We start from the raw sequence: 20,645 nt of genomic DNA, 5'->3' as shown, positions 1-20,645 counted from the left end.
GGGAGAACCTTAATGATCATTAGATAAACTCAAGGAAACGGAGTTCTGAATGAACGTAGTCAGTTGATTCAGTGCACTGACTGTAAAGACCAGGAAATTGGCAATCCTAGCTGAATTATCTTTTTGTTAAAAGGAAAATACAATTTCATTTTTTATAAGCATAAAGTTGAAAATAAGGTTTTGGTGTTGACATTCTCCCTTCCCAAAATAAGAAAACTCAAGAACCTATGTTAGATTAATAGCCTAATATAGGGTGTTATATTGCCTAATAAACCTGATCTCTAGACAAGGGTATTTGGGGGTTCCCTTTTATAATTGACTGCCTGCCTCCTTACACATAAGAGAAGCCAGTCAGTCATGAGCTTCCAGGAAGCGTTCTGCTCTCCTTCCTAGGTAGAAAATAACCATGATTTGCCTGAGAGTTGAGTAGAGCATACAACCTGACAGGGGAGAAAAAAAACGTAAAACAGATACCTGGTAGGACCACAGACTATTTGATGTTAGTGTCTCTCAACCGAAAACAACAAAATGTAAATATCAGTTTTGACAACATAAAAGCTGAGTGTGAAAGGTAACCGAGAGGTAGAAAGAAGGGAAAAAGACATGAATGTCTTCATTTCCCAAAATGGGGTGTTGAGAGAGTTTATGGTTGATAAACAATACAGACTTTTAAGAATATCACTGCAAGTGGAAGAGGTCATGACCAATGGAAAAACTACTGGTGATGTGACTTCACTGAGAGTAGTGGTCATAGGAAAAAGTGTAGTTAAACTAATATTTATTGAAGTAGGAAATTAATGTCTAAAATTTCATCATGGCATGAACACATAAGTTTGGAAATGGAGAAGAATTAAAAATAAGAATGGCTAAAGCCTCATTAAGAAAGGAAATCCAGGAGCACCTGGGTGGCTTAGTGGTTGAGCGTCTGCCTTTGGCTCAGAGTGTGATCCCAGGGTCCCAGGATCGAGTCCCACATCTGGCTTCCCATAGGAGCCTGCTTTTCCCTCTGCCTAGGTCTCTACTTCTCTGTGTCTCTCATGAATAAATAAGTAAAATCTTAAAAAAAAAAAAAAAAAAAGAAAAAAAGAAAAAGAAAAGAAAAAAAGAAATCCATATAGCTAATAAACAGAAAAGTGTCCAATCTCATTTACTCTAATTAGAGAAAAATGAACTAAAGCCAATATGAAATCCCTATATTCCAATTACATTAACAAAAAGAAGTCTGATAACAGGAATCCTAGACCTGGAAAATAATAGGAATCTCACACCCTGTGCTTATACGGTCATATAAATTGACACAGCTACTTTGGAAAGCCTTCAGCATTGTTTATCAGCTGAAAGTGTATAAATACCCTGTGACCGGATGAGTTTTCCTCTCCCCTGCCCACCCAGTATATGTACTAGAATAGTACTAGTACTAGAATAGAACAGATTCTATTACACTATTATGGAATAGTATAATAGAATACTACTAGAATACTACTAGCTGGTACAACAGGACATGTGTGTTACTTGCATTAGCACCAGCTGAAAACAGCCCAAATGTCTATTAAGTATTAAAAATTAAATTACAGGGATACCTATAGTTAAGTTGGTTAAGCATCTGCCTTCGGCTTAGGTCATGAGATCAGGGTCCTGGGATCGAGCCCCACATCAGGCTCCTTGCTCAGCAAGAAGTCTGCTTCTCCCTTTCCCTCTGCCCCTCCCCCAGCTCTTGTGTGCCTGTGCACTCTCAAGTAAATAAAATCTTTTTTAAAATTATGTGTATTCATACAGTGCAAAAACTATAAAGCAATAAAATTTAATGACCTAGAGCTACTGGCAACAATGTAGATGAGTTTTTAAAAACAATATTGAGGGATGCCTGGGTGGCTCAGCAATTAAGCATCTGCCTTTGGCTCAGGGTGTGATCCTGGAGTCCCGGGATCAAGTCCCACATCGGGCTCCCTGCATGGAGCCTCCTTCTCCTTCTTGCCTGTGTCTCTGCCTTTCGTTGTGTGTGTCTCATGAATAAATGAATAAAATCTTTATAAAAAAATAATAAAATCTTAAAAAAAAAAACAATTTTGACTAGAAGACTGCATATACTGTGATTCTCCTTACATGAAGTTAGGAGTTGACAAAACCAAAGGGAATATTTAGGGATGCATGCGTTTAAAGATGTACTTTAGTACACATATCATATTTTACAATTAGAACCAGCTTATGGGGGCACCTGGCTCAGTTGGCAGAGCATGCAACTCTTAATCCCAGGGTTGTGAATTTGAGCCTTATGTTGGGTGTAGAGATGACTTAAGAAAAAAAAATCAAACCTGCCTGAAGAGACGTTGCGTCTAGGAGGCTGGATGTGTGAGTTGAGATTATTTCATTTTGAGTCCTTCACTGCTATTTGCATTCACATATATTCATTAGCACTAATTTTTAAATCTTTTTAAAAAAAGATTTTTATGTATTTATTCAGGAGAGACAGAGAGAGAGGCAGAGACAGAGGCAGAGAGAGAAGCAGGCTCCTTGCAGGGAGCTGGACTTGGGACTCGATCCTGGGACTCCAGGATCACGCCCTGGGCCAAAGCCAGACAGACGCTCCACTGCTGAGCCAGCCAGGCATCCCTCATTAGCACTAATTGAACATACTCTACATACCAAGCACTCAGTTCTGAGTTTTAGGTGTGCATTAATTCATGTAATCCTCAAAAAAGCTGTGTGATGTGGGAACCTATCTTCTTGTTAGAGATGAAGAAATTGAGGCTGAGAGTTACTGAACTTGTCCAAGGCTATATAGCTAAGGGGTAGCGCCAGAGATTTTGAATTTTTAAAATATACTCTGAAAGAAAAATATAACTATTAATTATACACATAGATCTTGTTTTGACACAGGTTTTCCTTATTCAGCGATTACGTACCAATGTGCTTTGTGCTAGGGACATGTGCTGGGATAAAATACGCCCTGTCCCCTAGATTTCTTGTATTTTAAAATGAGGAAGCAAGCCAACAGTCATAGTAGAAGTTATATACCAAGTGATACAGTGCTGAAAGCAGTCTAAAATCTTAGAAATTGGGGGATCCCTGGGTGGCGCAACGGTTTAGCACCTGCCTTTGGCCCAGGGCGCGATCCTGGAGACCCGGGATCGAATCCCACGTCGGGCTCCCGGTGCATGGAGCCTGCTTCTCCCTCTGCCTATGTCTCTGCCTCTCTCTCTCTCTCTCTCTCTCTCTATCATAAATAAATTTAAAAAAATTTTTAAAATAAAAAAATAAAATCTTAGAAATTGGGACACCTGGGTGGCTCAGCTATTGAGCATCTGCCTTCGGCTCAGGACGTGATCCTAGAGTTCCAGGATCGAGTGCCACATTGGGCTCCTGCGTGGAGCCTGCATCTCCTCCCTCTGCCTGTGTCTCTGCCTCTCTTTGTGTCTCTTATGAATAAATAAATAAAATCTTAAAAAAAGAATAAAATGAAATCTTAGGAATCTTTTGGAAAGCAGTGTGGAGATCAGTATCACAGAGCCTGCAAAATGTTCATTTGCTTTGAGCTCAAACTCATTTTTATTGACTTATTGAAAGACAGTTATTCTACATAGGAAAAAGCCTTTGTTCATAAAAATAGTTATTTTGTTTTACAATACTGAAAAGTTGGAGAGAATTTAAATGTTTGACCATAAAGGAATGATTACATGAACTGACAGACCTGCTCAATAGAATATTTTGTAGGCCATTAAAAAAATCAAGGTTATGAATCCCCTGACTATGTAAAGAATGATCGATCCAATGTTAAATGGAAAAAAATTGAATATAAAATTAGAGATACAGTATGATAGGAGCTTTATTCCAGAAAAAAAATCGAACTAGCCATTGTATGGAAGAGGAAGCAAAGTCAGATGACAAGAAGGAAAATTTATCCAAAACTTGATCATTAGTCTAATTTACGTAACAGAATGTCAAGCAATTTTACTTTCTAATGTTCTGGTCCCATATTTTTTTAAGGAGCACAAATTACTTTGTAGGAGGAGAGTATACTTTTATCAGAATCCAACATGATAAAAAATAAAAATAAAAAAATAAAAAATAATAAAAAAAAAGAATCCAACATGATATTCTCACTCCCTCCACTAGAGGGAGAGCTATTTCATGTAATTGCACATTGTACTATTTGTATGTTAGAGCTAGTCAAGAATGGAGCATTTCAGTCTGCACTTTCTCTGATTGTGGTGAGAGTTTCTTGTATGTATACTTATTCTAAAATTATGTTTAGAATTTCTGTGAAATAAGTTTTAAATATTAAAACCATTATATAAATAAGTAGAGGAGTTTTACAATTTTTTTTCTTTTGTCCCCATTAAAATTTTGGCTGGCTTCAACTAGTGATTAAACATTAAAGAATTTGAAATTATTAGGCTAGTTTTTAATTTTTGAGTATATATTCTGAGCATAAAAAGTATGTTCACTGATCAAATTTTTTAAAACAATTAAAAACTTATTAAAGAAAATAAAAACAAAAAATAAAATAAAATAAAAACCACCTCTCTCTATACACACACCTAATCTACCCTTTTGTCTTAAAAAAGTATCAAAAATAGTTTATTGTGTCACTAAATACTCTTCTACATCAGAGACTCTTAGATGAAGCTTATGGACTATCTCCCAAGAAAAACACACAGATACATTTTGAATATCGAACTCCTGAAACCCATTCATTAACTCTGGTAAAGACCTCTTGTCAGTGTTTTTTAGTGGCTTCGTAGAGCATTCCTTCATATGAGAATGCTGTTTTTATTTAAAGCAACTGAATTTGGAAGCTCTTGGCTTCTAGGGTTTAGTTATAAACAGTTCTATATGACATGTTGATAGATAAATTTTTGCCCACATGTTTGGGAATTTCCTTGGTAAATTCCTGGGTGTAGGATTGTTGATATGTACTAAAAATCACTGTCCAGAAACTGTTACTACTTTCCTCTTTTCAATGACAGCATATAATAGAGTTCTCCCCCTCAACCCACACGTACCAGGGGTAAACTAAACTTTAAGTTGAAATTCTTTGTTTAAGTGATTGTTCAAAAGCCTTTAAAATGTATAAATATACCTTGTTGTCTTAATAAATATAGGTATTTATTTATTGCTGCCTAACCACCCCAAAACAGTGGCTTAAAACAATAAAAATCATTTATTTTGTTCATGAACCTGGGGGTTGCATAGTATATTAATTTTCTATTGCTGTGAACTTAGTGGCTTGAAACAATGCCTGTCGTGACCTGGATGGCTCAGTGTCCTGGGATTGAGCCCCACATTGGGGTCTCTGCTCAGAGGGGGAGCTGCTGCTCCCTCTCCCTTTGCTGCTCCCTCTGCTTGTGCTCACTATCTTTCTATGTGTAAATAAATAAGATCTTAAAAAAAAAACCACCTGTTGATGTGCTCACAGTTTTAGAGGTCAGAAGTCCGGGTATGGCATGACGAAGCTCTCTGCTTAGTCTCATAAAGCTGACATCAGGATGTCAATCAGGCTGTGTTCTTTCTTATCATAAGGCTCTGGGAAAGAATTGGCTCCTAACTGATACAGTTCATTGGCCTAATTCAGTTCCTGGAGTTGTGGGACAGAGAACCTCCTTTCCTTGCTGGCTGTCAGTCGGGGGACTGCCAGCCACAGGTAATGTTCCCCACTGTAAGGACTTGCTTGTTCTTGTCAATCAAAGGAGGGTTACCAACGTGCCTTCTATTTTATTGACATCAGTGAATGGGAAGATTACCACTTCTGTGAACAGGCATGGCACCCAATTTCCTGAGTTCAAAATGTGGCTCTACCACTTAATGATCTTAGGTGACATGATCTTAGGTGTCTTACTCTCTGTCTCTGTTTTCTCACCTGTAAAATGATATGGAGTTAATAATTGTTCTTTCCTTGTAGGGTTTTGATGATTTAATACTCAGGAAATTCCTACTAGGACAGGGCTTGGCACATAGTAAAGTGCTTTATAAATGTTTGCTTTTTAAAAAATACATTTGAATCTATAGTTACATAATTTGGGTGGGTCAACTATATTAATTAAGGTTTTCTATTACAAAGGGACCCATAAATAAAAGAACTTTCCTTTCATGGCCTTAGTTTTTTATTTCTGACTTAGTATATTTTACACATAGACCTTTTATGGTGAGATGCCACATATTTATTTTGGAAAGCATAGGATTCAAATAAATTTTTAATATGTTAATTTTGTATTTTGGGTAATTAATTTCACTAGCATGGTATGATATCATAATAAACTATAATCCTGAAGTCTGAGTTTACTTCTGGCTCTGCGCCTGAATCCTTGGTGAGATCTGTAACTGGAAAGGTTTTTGGATATTATACTAAGAATTGTTTGTAATACATACTGTATTTCTTCACACTAGGAAAAACTGGAGGAGTGCCTAAAACAGTTAAAAGAAGAAAGAGTAATAAGGCTTAAAGCTGATAAACGAGTCAGTGAGGTAAACAAGTTTTTTCTTATTTTTTTGAGTATTTTGGTCTTATTTTTATTTGATCTTAAGCCATGCACATGCAGGTTATAAACTTTAAAACTAACATATTGCAAATTGGTTGTACCATTCATATGAACCTTTGTATTTACTGTTATTTAGTGGTCATGTGATCTCTATTCCAGAAAACGTTTTTAAAACGTAAAACTCTCAGGGACACCTGAGTGGCTTGGTCGGCTTAGGGTTAGGTATCTGCCCCTTGATCTCAGCTCAGTTCCTGGATCTCAGAGTTCAAGCCCCATGTTGGGCTCCACACTGGGCATGGAGCATACTTAAAAAAAAAAAAAAAAGTAAAAATCTTAGGGGTTTTTTTGGTGTGTATGTATTCTTATATGACATTAGCTTATTTTCTGTTCATGATGTTTCAATTGAAGAAAGCACTTAGGCTTATACTGCATATATAGTAACATGAGAGATGTGAAACTCTTTACTGGCACTGAATAATTTAAATAAGTATAGAGTATTAGAAAACTGCTAAGAATGCAGTGAAAGATAAAAAAAATACTATGAGAATTACATTAAGCTAATGTGCAGGACATAGCTCAAAAGTTGTATATAAATATAATTTATTATTATAAGGTAAGTTTAGGGAGGAATTTCTGCAGGTGCATGTATTGAATTGAAGGATGCTTACCTCATTCAGTAAAGGTTGAGCACCTGTTAAGGTAAAAGGTGCACCATGAACAAAAGGGCCTTTCTGAGAAATTACTAGAGTCTGGCTTATCTGTAGTTTTAGATGAATAGGTGGTAAGGGGGAGGGGCCATGCAAGGGAGGAAACGTTTTCAAGAAGCCAAGGAGAATATTGGTCATCGTAGAGTTAATAAGTTGGGGATGATTTAGGACTTTTAAACTTAGACATTTAATATTTTGCTCAGTAAAGTTAATCCTTAAACATCCAGCCAAGTTAGAATATGCTTTGCTCAAATCAGACTGTATTTCTAATTTAAAGGGAAATGAAAGCAAATAATTTTCTAATGTAAGTGAGGGTCTGTTTTGAGTATAACCAACTAGAAAAAAGTGATCTTTTGAAAGATCCTTAATAAAACAGTAACTTTGGTTTATTGATATACCACCTGAGTGTTAGATAGGAAACTTTGTTGGGTGTCTCTGGATTGTGATTATTATGTGATATGGTCTCTGTTTTTACTAGCAGAAAGTTAATTTAATTACAAATTAGTCACATTTGAAATGTCTTATTTAAGTTTTGTTGCTTAAAAACTATTTTCTTTTGATGACAGTGAAAGATAATCATGTCAGACGTTTTCAACCTTCTTTTATAGCTGGAACATGAGAACGCCCAGTTAAGAAATATAAACTTCTCTTTGTCTGAAGCCCTGCATGCACAGTCATTGACAAACATGATCCTGGATGATGAAGGTGTTCTGGGCAGCATTGAGAATTCTTTTCAGAAGTTCCATGCTTTCTTGGACCTTCTTAAAGATGCTGGGTTAGTTAATTTCACTTGATGGCATTATTCTCTTTACATCCATAATGATGGTTTGCTAAGGAACATGAGCAATTTTCATAGTTTCCATAGTCTTATTTAGCATGTAATTTAGCGTTTTATTAAGATGAAGAATTAGAAGAAATGCAAAATGGTAAAGCTGCTTGTTAGGGGAAAACACGTTTTTGGAAACAGGAAAGGTGGTAAAAAAGAGGTAAGGTGAAAGGTAGGTGATGCATTGGGTGTGTACTAGAAGCTGACACATTTACGTTATTGGGGAAGGAAAGGGGGTGCTTCAACGATCGCACAGGCTGATATCCCAGAGCATGAATCTGAAAGGGCTGAGGATTGAGAGAGAATGGGGGCTTATGTCTGGCGTAGGGTCTTGGCTTTTAAGATTTTAGAGGTATTTCATGATTGTAGGTATGGGGAAATCTAAGTTGCTCATATGCAATTATAATAACCTTTGCTTTTTCCCTCTTTCTTCCTCTTGTCCAGGCTTGGGCAGCTTGCCACAATGGCTGGTATAGATCAGTCAGATTTTCATTTACTGGGTCGTCCCCAGATGAATTCTACCATTAGTAGTCTGCCTAAGGACGAAAAAAAGGCACTTGAAGAAGAAAAACCAGAATCAAAGCAGAACCCCTTAGGACAGATGCAAAATATCCAGGTAAGTGGACAGGACAGAACATAATGATCCTGAGAGTTACTAACCAAAAGGGAATAACCAAGTCAGAAAATAATGATGCTCCATCTCTAATAACTCGCATGCTTGGGAGCCTCTTGGGGTCCTTTCCAAATCTGAAATCAGTACATTTATACCCACTTCCTGATATTGTATAGTTACAAATAAGAAAGTTGGAAGGTGTTATGAAAATTTACGATTTAAAGCAAGCTATCCTCAGTAAAGAAAGAAATGAAACATTAGAGAAAACATTCCAAATTTTAAATTGTGTAAATGTCTATTCTATTCATATTTCGTCTAGGTTTCTATTTGTATGCAGTCAGCTTACAATGAAGGAACACTAATGAAGGTACAAGTACAGATACAGATAATTCTTTAAAATAAGTAATCCCAACAGAAGCAATCATATGTTATAGTTAACCTCCCAGTTATGGGAGCAAGAGGGGACAACCCATCTGCTTTTCTCCTGGCCTTCCTTGGAGACTTCTCTTCCTCTCCGATCTTGGTTAGCTTCAGTCTCCTCACAAATTGGATACTGCTTACATGTTCCTGGAGGATAGAAAAGAAATGAATTTTCTTAGTGAATAGGGCTTTATTTTTTTTTTAAGATTTTATTTATTTATTCGAGAGAGAAAGAGAGAGAGAGAGAGAGGCATACATAGGCAGAGGAAGAAGCAGACTCCCCGCAGGAGCCTGATGTGGGACTTGATCCCAGGACCCCAGGATCACGCCTTGAGCCAAAGGGAAACTTTCAACCGCTAAGCCACCCAGGTTCCCCGGGCTTTATTATTTTTAATGAAGGAACGGGAAATGGGCGATAATCATCCCAAACACAAACTCTAAAAATGTACTAGACGTTGCTGTGGATAAAGCTAAGTTAGGTTGGGAATCAACTGGCAAAATATAGTTAGAAAAACACTGGATCTAAACTCTTCTGATTAATCAGTTGACTATCTTAATAATAAGATCACAGAGTAGCATTGAAGTCATTGACTATTTTTTTAATGATTGGCTTTGTTCATCACTGAATTTTTGTTTTGTCTCCTTTTGTTTTTCCCTCCAGTTTCAGAAAATTACAGGTGATGCTAGAATTCCTTTGCCTCTCGACTCTTTCCGTGTCCCTGTTTCCACTCAGGAGCCCTTAGAAACTTCTAGAGACAACCTGGGAGTCCCAGTCAGTGAGCAGCGGCAGGACTCTATCAAAGAATTCATTGCAAGAACATGTTCTCCTTCAGCAGATGTGATGTCTGGAACTGGAAGCCAAAAAAAAGAAGATGAATTGTCTAGAAATAGCAGATCTTCTTCAGAGAAAATGACCAAAACAGGTGAATATACCAAAAAATGCTATGCTAAAAAACAGCCCAGAAAGGACCTGCGTTCCTGCTCTGACTCACTTGTAAATCGGAGAAGTAAAGGAATGGAGCAAAATGATCCCTTTGTTAATGAACCAGTTAAAAGTGAGTCTTTGAAAAAACACGTTTCTGTCCAGAAAGAAAGTAGAATAGTGACTGTTTCATCCAAGACAACTAAAAGTAAACTGAATCTACTAGAACATTCTGAAAGTGATACTCTTGGATCTGATTTTGAATTTCAAGAAAGCATCCATACTGTATCACACCTGACATAGGTCTAAATATTTTGAAATTATGTTTTTGCCTTCAAATTTTAATAAATTTCTTACATTTTCATTCTGGCACATGGTGTTTTAAAATATAATATTGGGAGCCACTAGAGAAAGATTATTCATTCTTTTTATTGTAATGAAACTATTGAGATTTCTTTTTGCTACTCTCCACTGTCCTCCAACAAGTATTTCCTGAGGGCCTAATATGTACAATACTATTCTGGGTGCTACTGCTTTCAGCACTGAACAAAACAAAACTTTTACCTTCATGGAACTAATATTCTCTGGAGGGAGAGAAAAATAAACAGAGCAGGATAAGGCACTAGAAAGAGATGGATAATAAATGGGAGCATTTTAACATTTGGTTAAATGTGGAAATATTATAAATCACTTGATCAGAAGCCATCGGCATATCCTAATTCATGATAACTGGAGCAGCAAATATTTACTGAGGTACTTAGCCATATTTATGGATTACAGCAACCATATAAGGTAGGGAGCCATTACTGGGCCCATTTTATATATAGATGAGTCCAAGGAGACATGTGAGTTGCCCAATATTACAGATCTTTAAATAAATGGTAGATCTGGGCTTTGAACCAGAATCTACAACCTTTGTTGTCCTATTACCTTGCTAAGAGAAGAAGAGCCTGAGGAAGCCATGGAGAGAAAAGCCAGTGAGCATTGCAAGTGCACAGTGGGGCTATCAGAAAGTGCGCCTCCCCCCCCCCCCGCCCCCCCCGCCCCCGGTCGGATATTTAAGAGCATATGAATGTGCATCTCCAGACTATATTATGCCTCCCTGGTAAAACATGCATAGATAAGTCCTGAGTTCAACCAGACTGTGACTTGAGAGGTAAAATCAGAGGAAAGCTGAGGTGTCAGATTTATTCTAGAAGACCCTGCCTGATTGTTATGCAAAGGACCACTGCAGTACCACTTGAGTTCATAAATTATGGCTTGAGTGCTATGGGAATAAAACAGTAAAGAAAGAGCCCTTAACTAATAGTAGAATGAGAGTAGAGGACATACAAGCAGAGATTTTAATACTGGATTTTGCATTCTGTGACAGGACTGCTTAGGGAATGTAGCCTGTGTTTGGGGAAGAAGAGAGAACCAGGGTCAAAAGTCCTTTAAAGAGCTAACACCTAAGCTAAGTCTTGAGGGACTAGTTGGAAACTGGTGAATAAGGTGAGGAAGATAAAGGGTCCTCAAAATGGAGAGAACTGCATAAGCAGAAGTAGAGCCCAGGGTATGAGAGAGATATGCTTGGGGAATGCCAGAATCAGATTCAGATTGGTGGAATGTCATCAGGCAATGGCAGCAAGAAGACTGCGAGCAGGTCTTAAAAGCCATGTTGCATGGAGCTGGTTCTTTTTTCCTCAGGGAATAGCTAATAAAAGGTTGAAGAATGGAAACATGTTGACGGTTGCATGTTAGATCATGAATGTTCAATATGGAACAGCAGTTTGAAGAAGCATGGGAATTAAAGATGATGCCGCACTCTTCTGAGGAGCATTGTTTTTTATTTTTAAATAAAAAATAAAAACTTCCTCCACTTTCCTTACTGAAATAGTTCTGAGACAAAAGTAAGGGAAACCCTGGCTTAAATAAAGTTAAGCAGGTTTCTTTATATGATTTCTCGGGGCTACTACAAGCTACCAGTCATTCTGAATTTCCAAGACAAGCATGGGGTATGCAGCTCTTCTCAAATATATTTGATTATAGAAGACTTTTTTGTTTTTGTTTATTTTTTAATTGAGAGAAAGTGCATGTGTGTGTACCAGGTTGGGGGCGGGGTGAGGGGCAGAGGGAGAAGGAGAGAGAATCTTAAGTAGACACCACACTGAGCACCAAGCCTGACTTGGGGCTCAATCTCAAAACCCTAAGATCATGACCTGGGCTGAGATCAAAAGTCGGATGCTTAACTGACTGAGCCACTCAGGCGCCCCTAAAGTCCTTTTTCAAAAGAAACGTCTAACAACTGGTTCCACCAAATACCAGTTTGGTAACTTAGGTAATTAGGCAATAGCAAGAGGAAAAAGGGTCTGAAATAAGAAATCTCTGAAGATAGGAAATAAGTGTGAATTTTATTTAGGAAATGAAATAAGACCTGGTTGTGGGGAGTAGGAGGCAGGGGCTGGATTCCCATTTTTGTGACTGAGGTTGGGTGGTGATATCATTGAGGTTGGCAATTGGGGACAAAGAACTGTATTGGGGAGAAGAATTGAGGTTTGGATGTGTTGAATTTTAAAGCACCTGCAGAATCCAGGGGATGATGGGTAGATAACTGAATGTGCATGTGAAAACACGGAAAGATAAAAATTTGAATGGCATTAGCACGAGTATGTAGTAGTTAAAATTGTAAAAATGGTTGAGGTCACAAAGACCTGTGAGGACTTAAAGTTTAAGTCAGAAGCAGAGGAAAGACTTTGCGGGGAAAAGTAATAGCGTTTCAAGGAGGAAGGAAAGACATAACAGTGTCATGCTGCAGACAATGTAAGTGTTTGGATTTGCCTCTTAGGTCCCTGGTGATCTTAGCGGGAGTGATTCAGTGAAGTGGTAGACGGAGCCAGATTGAGACAAGTTGAGGGGATAGGGCTGCCCTGAGGACAGTGAAGCGTGGGTATGGGCTGCGCTTTGAAGGAGTTTAGATGAAAAGAGGAAGCAGTGAGTTAAAGAATTTTTTTAGAATGAGAGCAACTTAAGTGTTATAGGTTGAAAGGAAGGAACCGATTAAAGGAGATTGTGAAGATGCTGAGGAGTGAGAGGCTTGCCCTTACAGCAGGATCCAGGGAGGCCAGAGCATGAGATGAGTTAGTGCTCTTAAGACTGGAAGAAAGAGATGTGAACAAGTGCGGATGTGGGTTTCTTGATTGCTTGGTGAATTTGAGGTGGCTCGCCCACATACATGCAGTGCAAAATGATAAGTAATTTAGAGAATTGGGAAAACATGGAAATATGGTAAGGAAAAAACATACAGTTCACATTGCCAATGATATAAGAATGACTTGTATTCTTAATGTGGGATGAATTCTGGCAAGTTTTAGGGAGGAAGTGGCATTGGGAAGAGGTAGAAATTAAATCATTTGTACTGATAACCTGTTTTCTTTTACTACAGATTTTTAAAAAACATACATTACAGAAATTACGGTTTTAAAATTGTTGCATAGTTTATGTGGTTTTTAATCATTTGAAACAATGATTCCATTAAGAATCATTGGGGCGCCTGGGTGACTCAGTTGGTGTCTGCCTTCAGCTCAGGTATGATCTCAGGGTCCTGGGATCGAGCCCTGCATCAGGCTTCCTGCTCAGTGGGGAGTTTGCTTCTCCCTCTCCCTTTGCCCCCCACCCCTGCTTGTACATATGCACACTCTCTTTCTCTAATAAATAAATCTTTAAAAAAAAGAGAATTATCGGGCAGCCCGGGTGGCTCAGTGGTTTAGCGCCGCCACCTTCAGCCCAGGGCCTGATCCTGGAGCCCCGGGATCGAGTCTCATACCAGGCTCCCAACATGGAGCCTGCTTCTTCCTCTACCTGTGCCTCTGCCACACACACACACACACACACACTCTCTCTCTCTCTGTATCTCTCCTGAATAAATAAATAAAATCTTTTTAAAAAAACATCAATATGGATATTTTGTCACTTAATATGAGGATTTTAGAAATTTGATGTTAAACTGCAATACTGCACCTGAAGCAATGTCACTTCACTGAAATACAGTATTTTCGTCTGGGTTAGAGAAAGTTACAAGTGTTTATCTTTACTGAGAAATTGCTATGGACCTTTGCCAAGTTATTAAGCATATGCAGTCTATGCAAAGAGTTTTTGAGGTTTTTAAAACAGTGTCAGATGTGATACTGTAGCAAAGAGTTCCTAGTCCTTCCTGCCTTAAAGCCAGGTCTTAATTACAATTGGTCTTAATTACTATTGCAATAATTACTTTTCTATGCCTATCCAGTACTGTGTCCAGCAATCAGTCTAATTTCAAATGGATATTTACAGAATCATCCCTGATCTCAAGATTTTCAGAGGATTGTCAAGATAGGCGACAATGATTAATTTTTTTTTTAAAGATTCTGATTATAAACTACATTCTGGAGCTGACTGCTTAACAGAGATGACTGAACACATTCTTTTACTCTTCCAGAATCTCATTGAAATGACTGGAGAAAATTAAAAGTAGATTAATAGAGCTGGAAAACCAGAAAATGAACAGTGTGGATTTCCTAGAAGATAAAAAGCAGATTATTGAAGGATCAGTTAATTAAAGAGTGAAACAGCCAAGCCATTCTGCACACCTTTGAAGCACCTAATTCTGGAGTTACCACCAAGCTAAGGCTAAGAAAGCAGCTCTTTGAGGTAGGAATTCTGATGCAGGACACAGTCCCCGTGGATTGGAGAAAGTGCTATCCAGATGACTACAAGGAAGAAATGATAATCAGCTGCTCACCCACTCACTCTGGTTGTGGTGACCAGCCACTCCCTTTCTAATCACCAGAGGCACCTAGGATCAGAGTTTGTGTTCACTGAAAGTGAAACGATTATTTGGCTGAGGAAAACCACGTCAGACTGTAACCTTAGGTCGGCATCTATAAATGTGCCAAGAAGCATCAGATTTGAAGAAAACCAGTAGCGTAAAAGGAAACGCCAAATTAAAACAAATTAACCTGCCTAAGAAAGTAGTAGAAGAAACAAGAAATTTAAAAATTAACAGGATTAAGGTCTTCAGAGAGGCATAAGGATACTGTATCCATCAAGAATAAGATGCTAGGAAAAAAATACTTAGTTCCTAGAAATTAAAAATAGGATTATGAAAAAACACTCAGAAGATGGGTCGAGCTGAGCTTAAATCCATGAAAGGAAGATTTAAGAGATGCCCCTAACATGCCCTACAAAGGGAGGATAGGTAAATATTCTGAAAGAAAAATGTGAGTCTTCCACCAACTCAGGCATATAGTAATTGCACAAATAGTAATTGATTGGCATATAGTAGGTACACAAATACTTGTGGAATTGATGAGACAACACAGATTTCAGTATCAGACTTCTTGTTGAACAATTAAAAGAAATTTTTCGCTAAGAATTACTAAGCAAACTGAACAGTGAATCCATGATAAGATTTTAAATCAACCCATGATGCCATGGGACATGCCATTCCCCTTTATAATCATGAAATACCTATATCAGATAAAGACTATTTGACTATTAATGCATATGGGGAAATAAAGTGAGTTCCATATCACCCTCAGCAAGGAAGCCAGCTGACAAAGCATCACTATTTAGAATATTGCTGCTTGCAAGACCCCAGGAAAAAGAGTGAGGCAATGTTCACTGACTTAAAGCTTCAGCACACATGCTTCTCACATGTCATTAGCCAAAGTGTTACATGCCATGCCTGAGTTCAACGCAGTGTGGACTTATTATGTGCCAAGACAAGGAAAGAGAAGTAAGTATATGTCAACAAATTTTAATAGCTACCAATTACCAGGAACAGGGGGTGGAATTTAAAAATCCAAGGGAATTCAGGAAAGAAACAGCTTGGCAGTGTCTCTAAACATTAAACATACCATTTGACTGAGCCATCACTCCTGGGTGATTACCCTAAATAGATGAAAACTCGAGTTCACATAAAAACCTGTACTTGAATGTTTATAGCAGCTCCGTTCATAATCCCCAAAATGTCTTCCAACAGGCATGTGAATAAGCAAATGATAGTGTATCCACACATGTAATAAAAAGGAATGAATTACATTCATAACAACTCAATCTCAAAGTCCTATGCTAAGGGAAAGAAGCCCAGAAGTTACATACTCTCTGATTTCACCTATTGACATTCTTGAAAAGGCAAAACTATAGTGATAGAGGCTAGATCTGTGGTTGTCAGGTGTTGGGAGGGGGAGGGTTTGATTACAAAGGGGCTGTGCAAGGGTCTGTGTTTTGGTGATGGACTTCTGTATTATAGTTGTGGTTATGGGACGCCTTGGTGACTCAGCGGTTAAGCGTCTGCCTTCAGTTCAGGGCGTGGTCCTAGGGTCCTGGGATCGAGTCCCCCGTTGGGTTTCCCACAGGGAGCCTGCTTCTCCCTCTGCCCATGTCTCTGCCTCTATCTGTGTGTCTCTTGTGAATAAATAAATAAAAATCTTTTTAAAAAAATCGTGATTATGATTGCGGTGGTGGTAATATGAACCCATACATATGTCAAAAATCATGGAACTGCAACCCCCTCCGAGTCATTACTGTATAATAATGTTAAAGCAAAACACTCAGGTCCCACCCCCTCCCACTGATTAGTTATCTCATAATATCTTGTATCCACCATGAATACAAAACATATTCTTGTGCAAGACCTGTGGAACATCTATAAAAATGATTGATAGGAGGGGGAAAAACTTGCAAAATGCAAAGATCCTAGAGATTGTGTTCGCTTTGCAAATGTAATAAAGCTAGTAACAAAGGCCTGTCCACTTGCAAATTTTTTTCACTTGGAAATTTTTTAATTGCCTTTTATTAACTCATTGATGGGGGAAATCAAAGCAAATTCCAGACAATTTAAATAAAACCTGGGACATTCTGCCAAATAAGATGTTAGAAGAAATTTTATAGATTTTGATTTATTTTTCAAGAAATAAGAAAACCAAAAATAAGGGCGCCTAGCTGGCTCAGTCAGTGGATCATATGACTCTTTTTTCTTTTTCTTAAAGATTTTATTTATTCACAGACAGAGGGAGAAGCAGGTTCCTTGCAGGGAGCCCGATGTGGTACTTGATCCAAGGACCCTGGAATCACAACCTGAGCTGAAGGCAGACACTCAACTGCTGAGCCACCCAGGTGTCCTAGAACATGTAACTCTTGATCTCTGGGTTGTGAGTTCAAGCCCCACACTGGGTGTGGAGATTGCATAGAAGTAAGCTCTTTTAAAAAAAAAGGGGGGGGGGGAGTGGTTGCCTGGGTGGCTCAGCGGTTTAGATCCTGGAGAGTCCCATGTTGGGATCCCTGCATGGAGTCTGCTTCTCCCTCTGCCTGTGTCTCTGTCTCTCTCTCTCTGTGTCTCTCATGAATAAATAAATAAAATCTTAAAAAAAAAAATTGAAAATAGGTGAAATAAAGCTTAACTTCAGAAACAAAAAAAAGCTGAAAGAAGCAAGGGATTTAAAAAATTAAAAGCAGAAATTAATGAATTGTAAAGCAAACATATTTTGATCAATGAAAGGTTCTAAAGTAAAAACCAATAGGGGCATCTGGGTGGCTCAGCCCATTAAGCATCTGCCTGAGATCAATCAAGCCCTGTGTTGAGCTCCTTGCCCAGTGAGGAGTCTACTTCTCCCTCTGACTCTGCCTATGCTGTCTCTTGCTGGCTCTCTTTCAAATAAATAAAAATCTTAAAAAAAAAAATGAAAACCCATAAAAGGCAAACCTTTGGAAAATATAAAAAGAACAAGAAGTAATTAACAAAAATATATAACCAGAATTAATTTTTAGGTAACTTACATATAGAGACTTTTTTTAATTAGAAGGGAGTACTATTTACAATTTACTCCTAATGTGATTATATAGCTTCATTCCAATAAATTTGGAAGACTGGATGAAGTGTGATGACTTAAAAAAAAAAAAAAAGATTCTAGAACAGATACGTGGAAAATGTAAATAGACCAAGTAACTTAGGAGAAACTAAAAAGGTATGAGAACTTCTTTTAAAAAGGTTTCTACTACAAACCATGAGAGACTACTAACTGGGAAACAAAGGGTTGCAGAAGGGGAGGTGGGTGGGGGGATGGGGTAACTGGGTGAAGGGCACTGAGGAGGACACTTGATGGGATGAGCACTGGGTGTTATATGTTGGCAAATTGAATTTAAATTTAAAAATAAAAATAAAAAGGCAAATACTGAGGGGCCTGGGTGGCTGTGTCAGTTAAATGTCCAACTCTTGCTTTTCATCTCAGGTCATGATCTCAGGGTTGTGAGATCAGACTCTGCTGGGCATGAGGCTGCTTGAGATTCTCTCCCTACCCCCTCTCTCTCTGCCCCTCCCCTCACTCGTGCTTGCTCTCAATCCTCTCCCTCTCATAAATAAACACACACACACACACACACACACAAATGCAAATACTATCAGACAAACCTTCAAGGTATATGTATTTTAAACCATTCTAAATGATAGGAAAGAAAAAGTAGAGCTTCCTAATTCATTCCATGTGGAAAGCATAATCCTAATACCAAAACTGCACAAATAAAACACAAGGAAAACTGTAAACCAATCTCACTTACCAGAGAGGCAAAACCACTATAGTTCACTGAATGAACAGATTAAAGAATGAAATACCATCTTCACTGCTAAAAGAAGCGTTTAATAAATCAAAAATCTTCTGGTACTTTTTTTTTTAAGATTTTAATTATTTTAGAGAGTGAGTGAGAGAGAGCACGAGCAGAAGGAGAGGCAGAAACAGATTCCCCACTGAGAGGAAGCCTGATTTGGGACTCAATCCCAGGACCCCAAAATCATGACCTGAGCCAAAGGCAGACTTGTAACCAAGTGAGCTACCCAGGCACCCCATCCTCTGGGACTCTTAACAATATAGAAATAGAAGGGAACTTTACCTTCTGTAGCTTGACTAAATGTACCTATCAGAAATCTACAGCAAACAAACTTGGTGAAAAAACAGAGGATACAAAAATAGTAGTAAAAAGTATAGAAAATGCAAAATAAGACAGTTGTCATTGTAAATAAATGATTTGGGACAAAAAGGAAACTGATTTTTTACTGACATGGTATTACAACTAATTAAGAAACAGTAAGGAGGCAGGGCATAGCACCAACACCAATATCAAAAACTTTTTATATACCAGCAATAATCGATTAGGAAATGTGGAAGAAAAGATTCATGTAGAAATAAAGTTAATAGAGAAATGTTAAGGCCCATATGAATAAAAAAAAATCTATGTTGAAGGATATAAAAAAAATCCCCGAATGGAGAAGCATGCCACGTTTCTGTCTAAGGGAAAGTCCTGATGCAATAAATATGTGCATTCTACCAAAAGAGCTTACAAATTCAAAGCTATTTCATATAATTAAAGCAATTTTTTAAATGATTTTATTTATTTATTCATGAGAGACACAGAGAGAGGCAGAGACACAGGCAGAGAGAGAAAGAAGCAGGCTCCCTGCAGGGAGCCCAAGGCGGGACTCGATCCCAGGACCTGTGATCCTGGGATCACGACCTGAGCCGAAGGCAGACGCTCAACCACGGAGCCACCCAGGTGCCCCTCAAAGCAAGGTTCTTAAAATGGATAGAACAACCTGATTACAAAGGTCATCTGGAAGACCATGCACAAAACAGTTCTGAAATCAAAGCAGCCCATAGAGCCAAAGCAAATAAAATATCAGGAATAATCAAATTGGTTAAAGGCCCAGAACATCTGAGAAACCAGGAACAGAGCCATGTACACATAGGAATTTAATATGTGAAAAATGGCCTTACAAATAGGTAAAGAAGGGTTGAAGTATTCAGTAAATGATGGTGGGATTACTGATTACTTGGAAAACATTTTCTTCTTTCACACTATGGAAAAGAAATAAAATGCAGATGAATTAAACATTGAAATATAAAAATAACTAGAAGTATTGGAAAACAATTTTTAGTAAGTATGGGATGAAGAAGGGCCTCTTAAGGAAGACACAAAATCCAGTATCCACAAAAGGGGGAGAAATTGGTAGATTTGACCACGTTAAAAAATATTAAAATTCTGGGGCACCTGGGTGGTGCTGTTGGTTAAGTTCTGACTCTTGGTTTCCGCTCAGGTCCTGATCTCAATTTCTTGAGATCGAGTCCTGCATCAGGCTCCAAGCTCAGCATAAGCCTACTTCCGATTCTCTCTCCCTCTCCCTCTGTTTCTCCTGCTTGTGTGTGCTTGCCCACACGCTCACTCTCTGTCTCTCAAATAAATAAATCTTTAAAAAATAATGTCAAACTTCTGTACACAAATTAAATAGGAAACAGGAGGTTGGGAAATAGGTAAAACATAAAAGAGGTTAAATATAGCTAATAAAAGCACCTACAAATCATTTAAAAATGCACAAAAGATATAAAAATCTTTTTATAAAGAAAAATATAAACATTCAATTTCATAAGAAATCAAAAATTGAAAGGAGATACCATTTTTCAGTCCCTGAAGTGGCAGATATGTAATGACTGGTAACAGCTAGTGCTGGAGAGAATGTGAGTAAAGAGCACGCTCCTTGTTGAGAAGTGTAAGTCAATACAGTTTTTTGGGTGGACAATTTGGCAGCACATGTCAATATTTAAAATGTGTCTAGCCTCTGATTTAATAACCATGATTGTAAGGATCCAGACTAAAGAAATATTCACATAAAGAGAGT

General features: G+C 38.0%; 1 protein-coding gene across 7 annotated transcripts in view; it reads left to right on the top strand.

Moving 5' to 3' along the window:
• CEP78 (centrosomal protein 78) overlaps positions 1-17,923 on the top strand; it is a 33,885-nt gene extending 15,962 nt beyond the window's left edge. For 4 of the 7 annotated variants that reach the window (XM_077906218.1, XM_077906178.1, XM_077906189.1 and 1 more), the window contains 5 exons: positions 6,385-6,462; positions 7,792-7,958; positions 8,454-8,625; positions 8,942-8,989; positions 9,704-10,328. In XM_077906218.1, coding sequence (XP_077762344.1) covers positions 6,385-6,462; positions 7,792-7,958; positions 8,454-8,625; positions 8,942-8,989; positions 9,704-10,267 — 1,029 coding nt within the window. In that variant the 3' untranslated portion in view covers positions 10,268-10,328. Of the gene's footprint in view, positions 1-6,384; positions 6,463-7,791; positions 7,959-8,453; positions 8,626-8,941; positions 8,990-9,703; positions 10,329-14,417 lie in introns of those variants that run through there. The other 3 variants (XM_077906199.1, XM_077906208.1, XM_077906226.1) reach the window with 2 other exon arrangements.
• The last annotated feature ends 2,722 nt before the right edge of the window (positions 17,924-20,645 follow it).

This window comes from Canis aureus, chromosome 1 (genome assembly GCF_053574225.1).
Source record: "Canis aureus isolate CA01 chromosome 1, VMU_Caureus_v.1.0, whole genome shotgun sequence".
Lineage (NCBI taxonomy): Eukaryota > Metazoa > Chordata > Mammalia > Carnivora > Canidae > Canis > Canis aureus.
The sequence above is the reverse complement of the archived record's forward strand: the minus strand, read 5'-3'. Positions and strand labels throughout refer to the sequence as shown.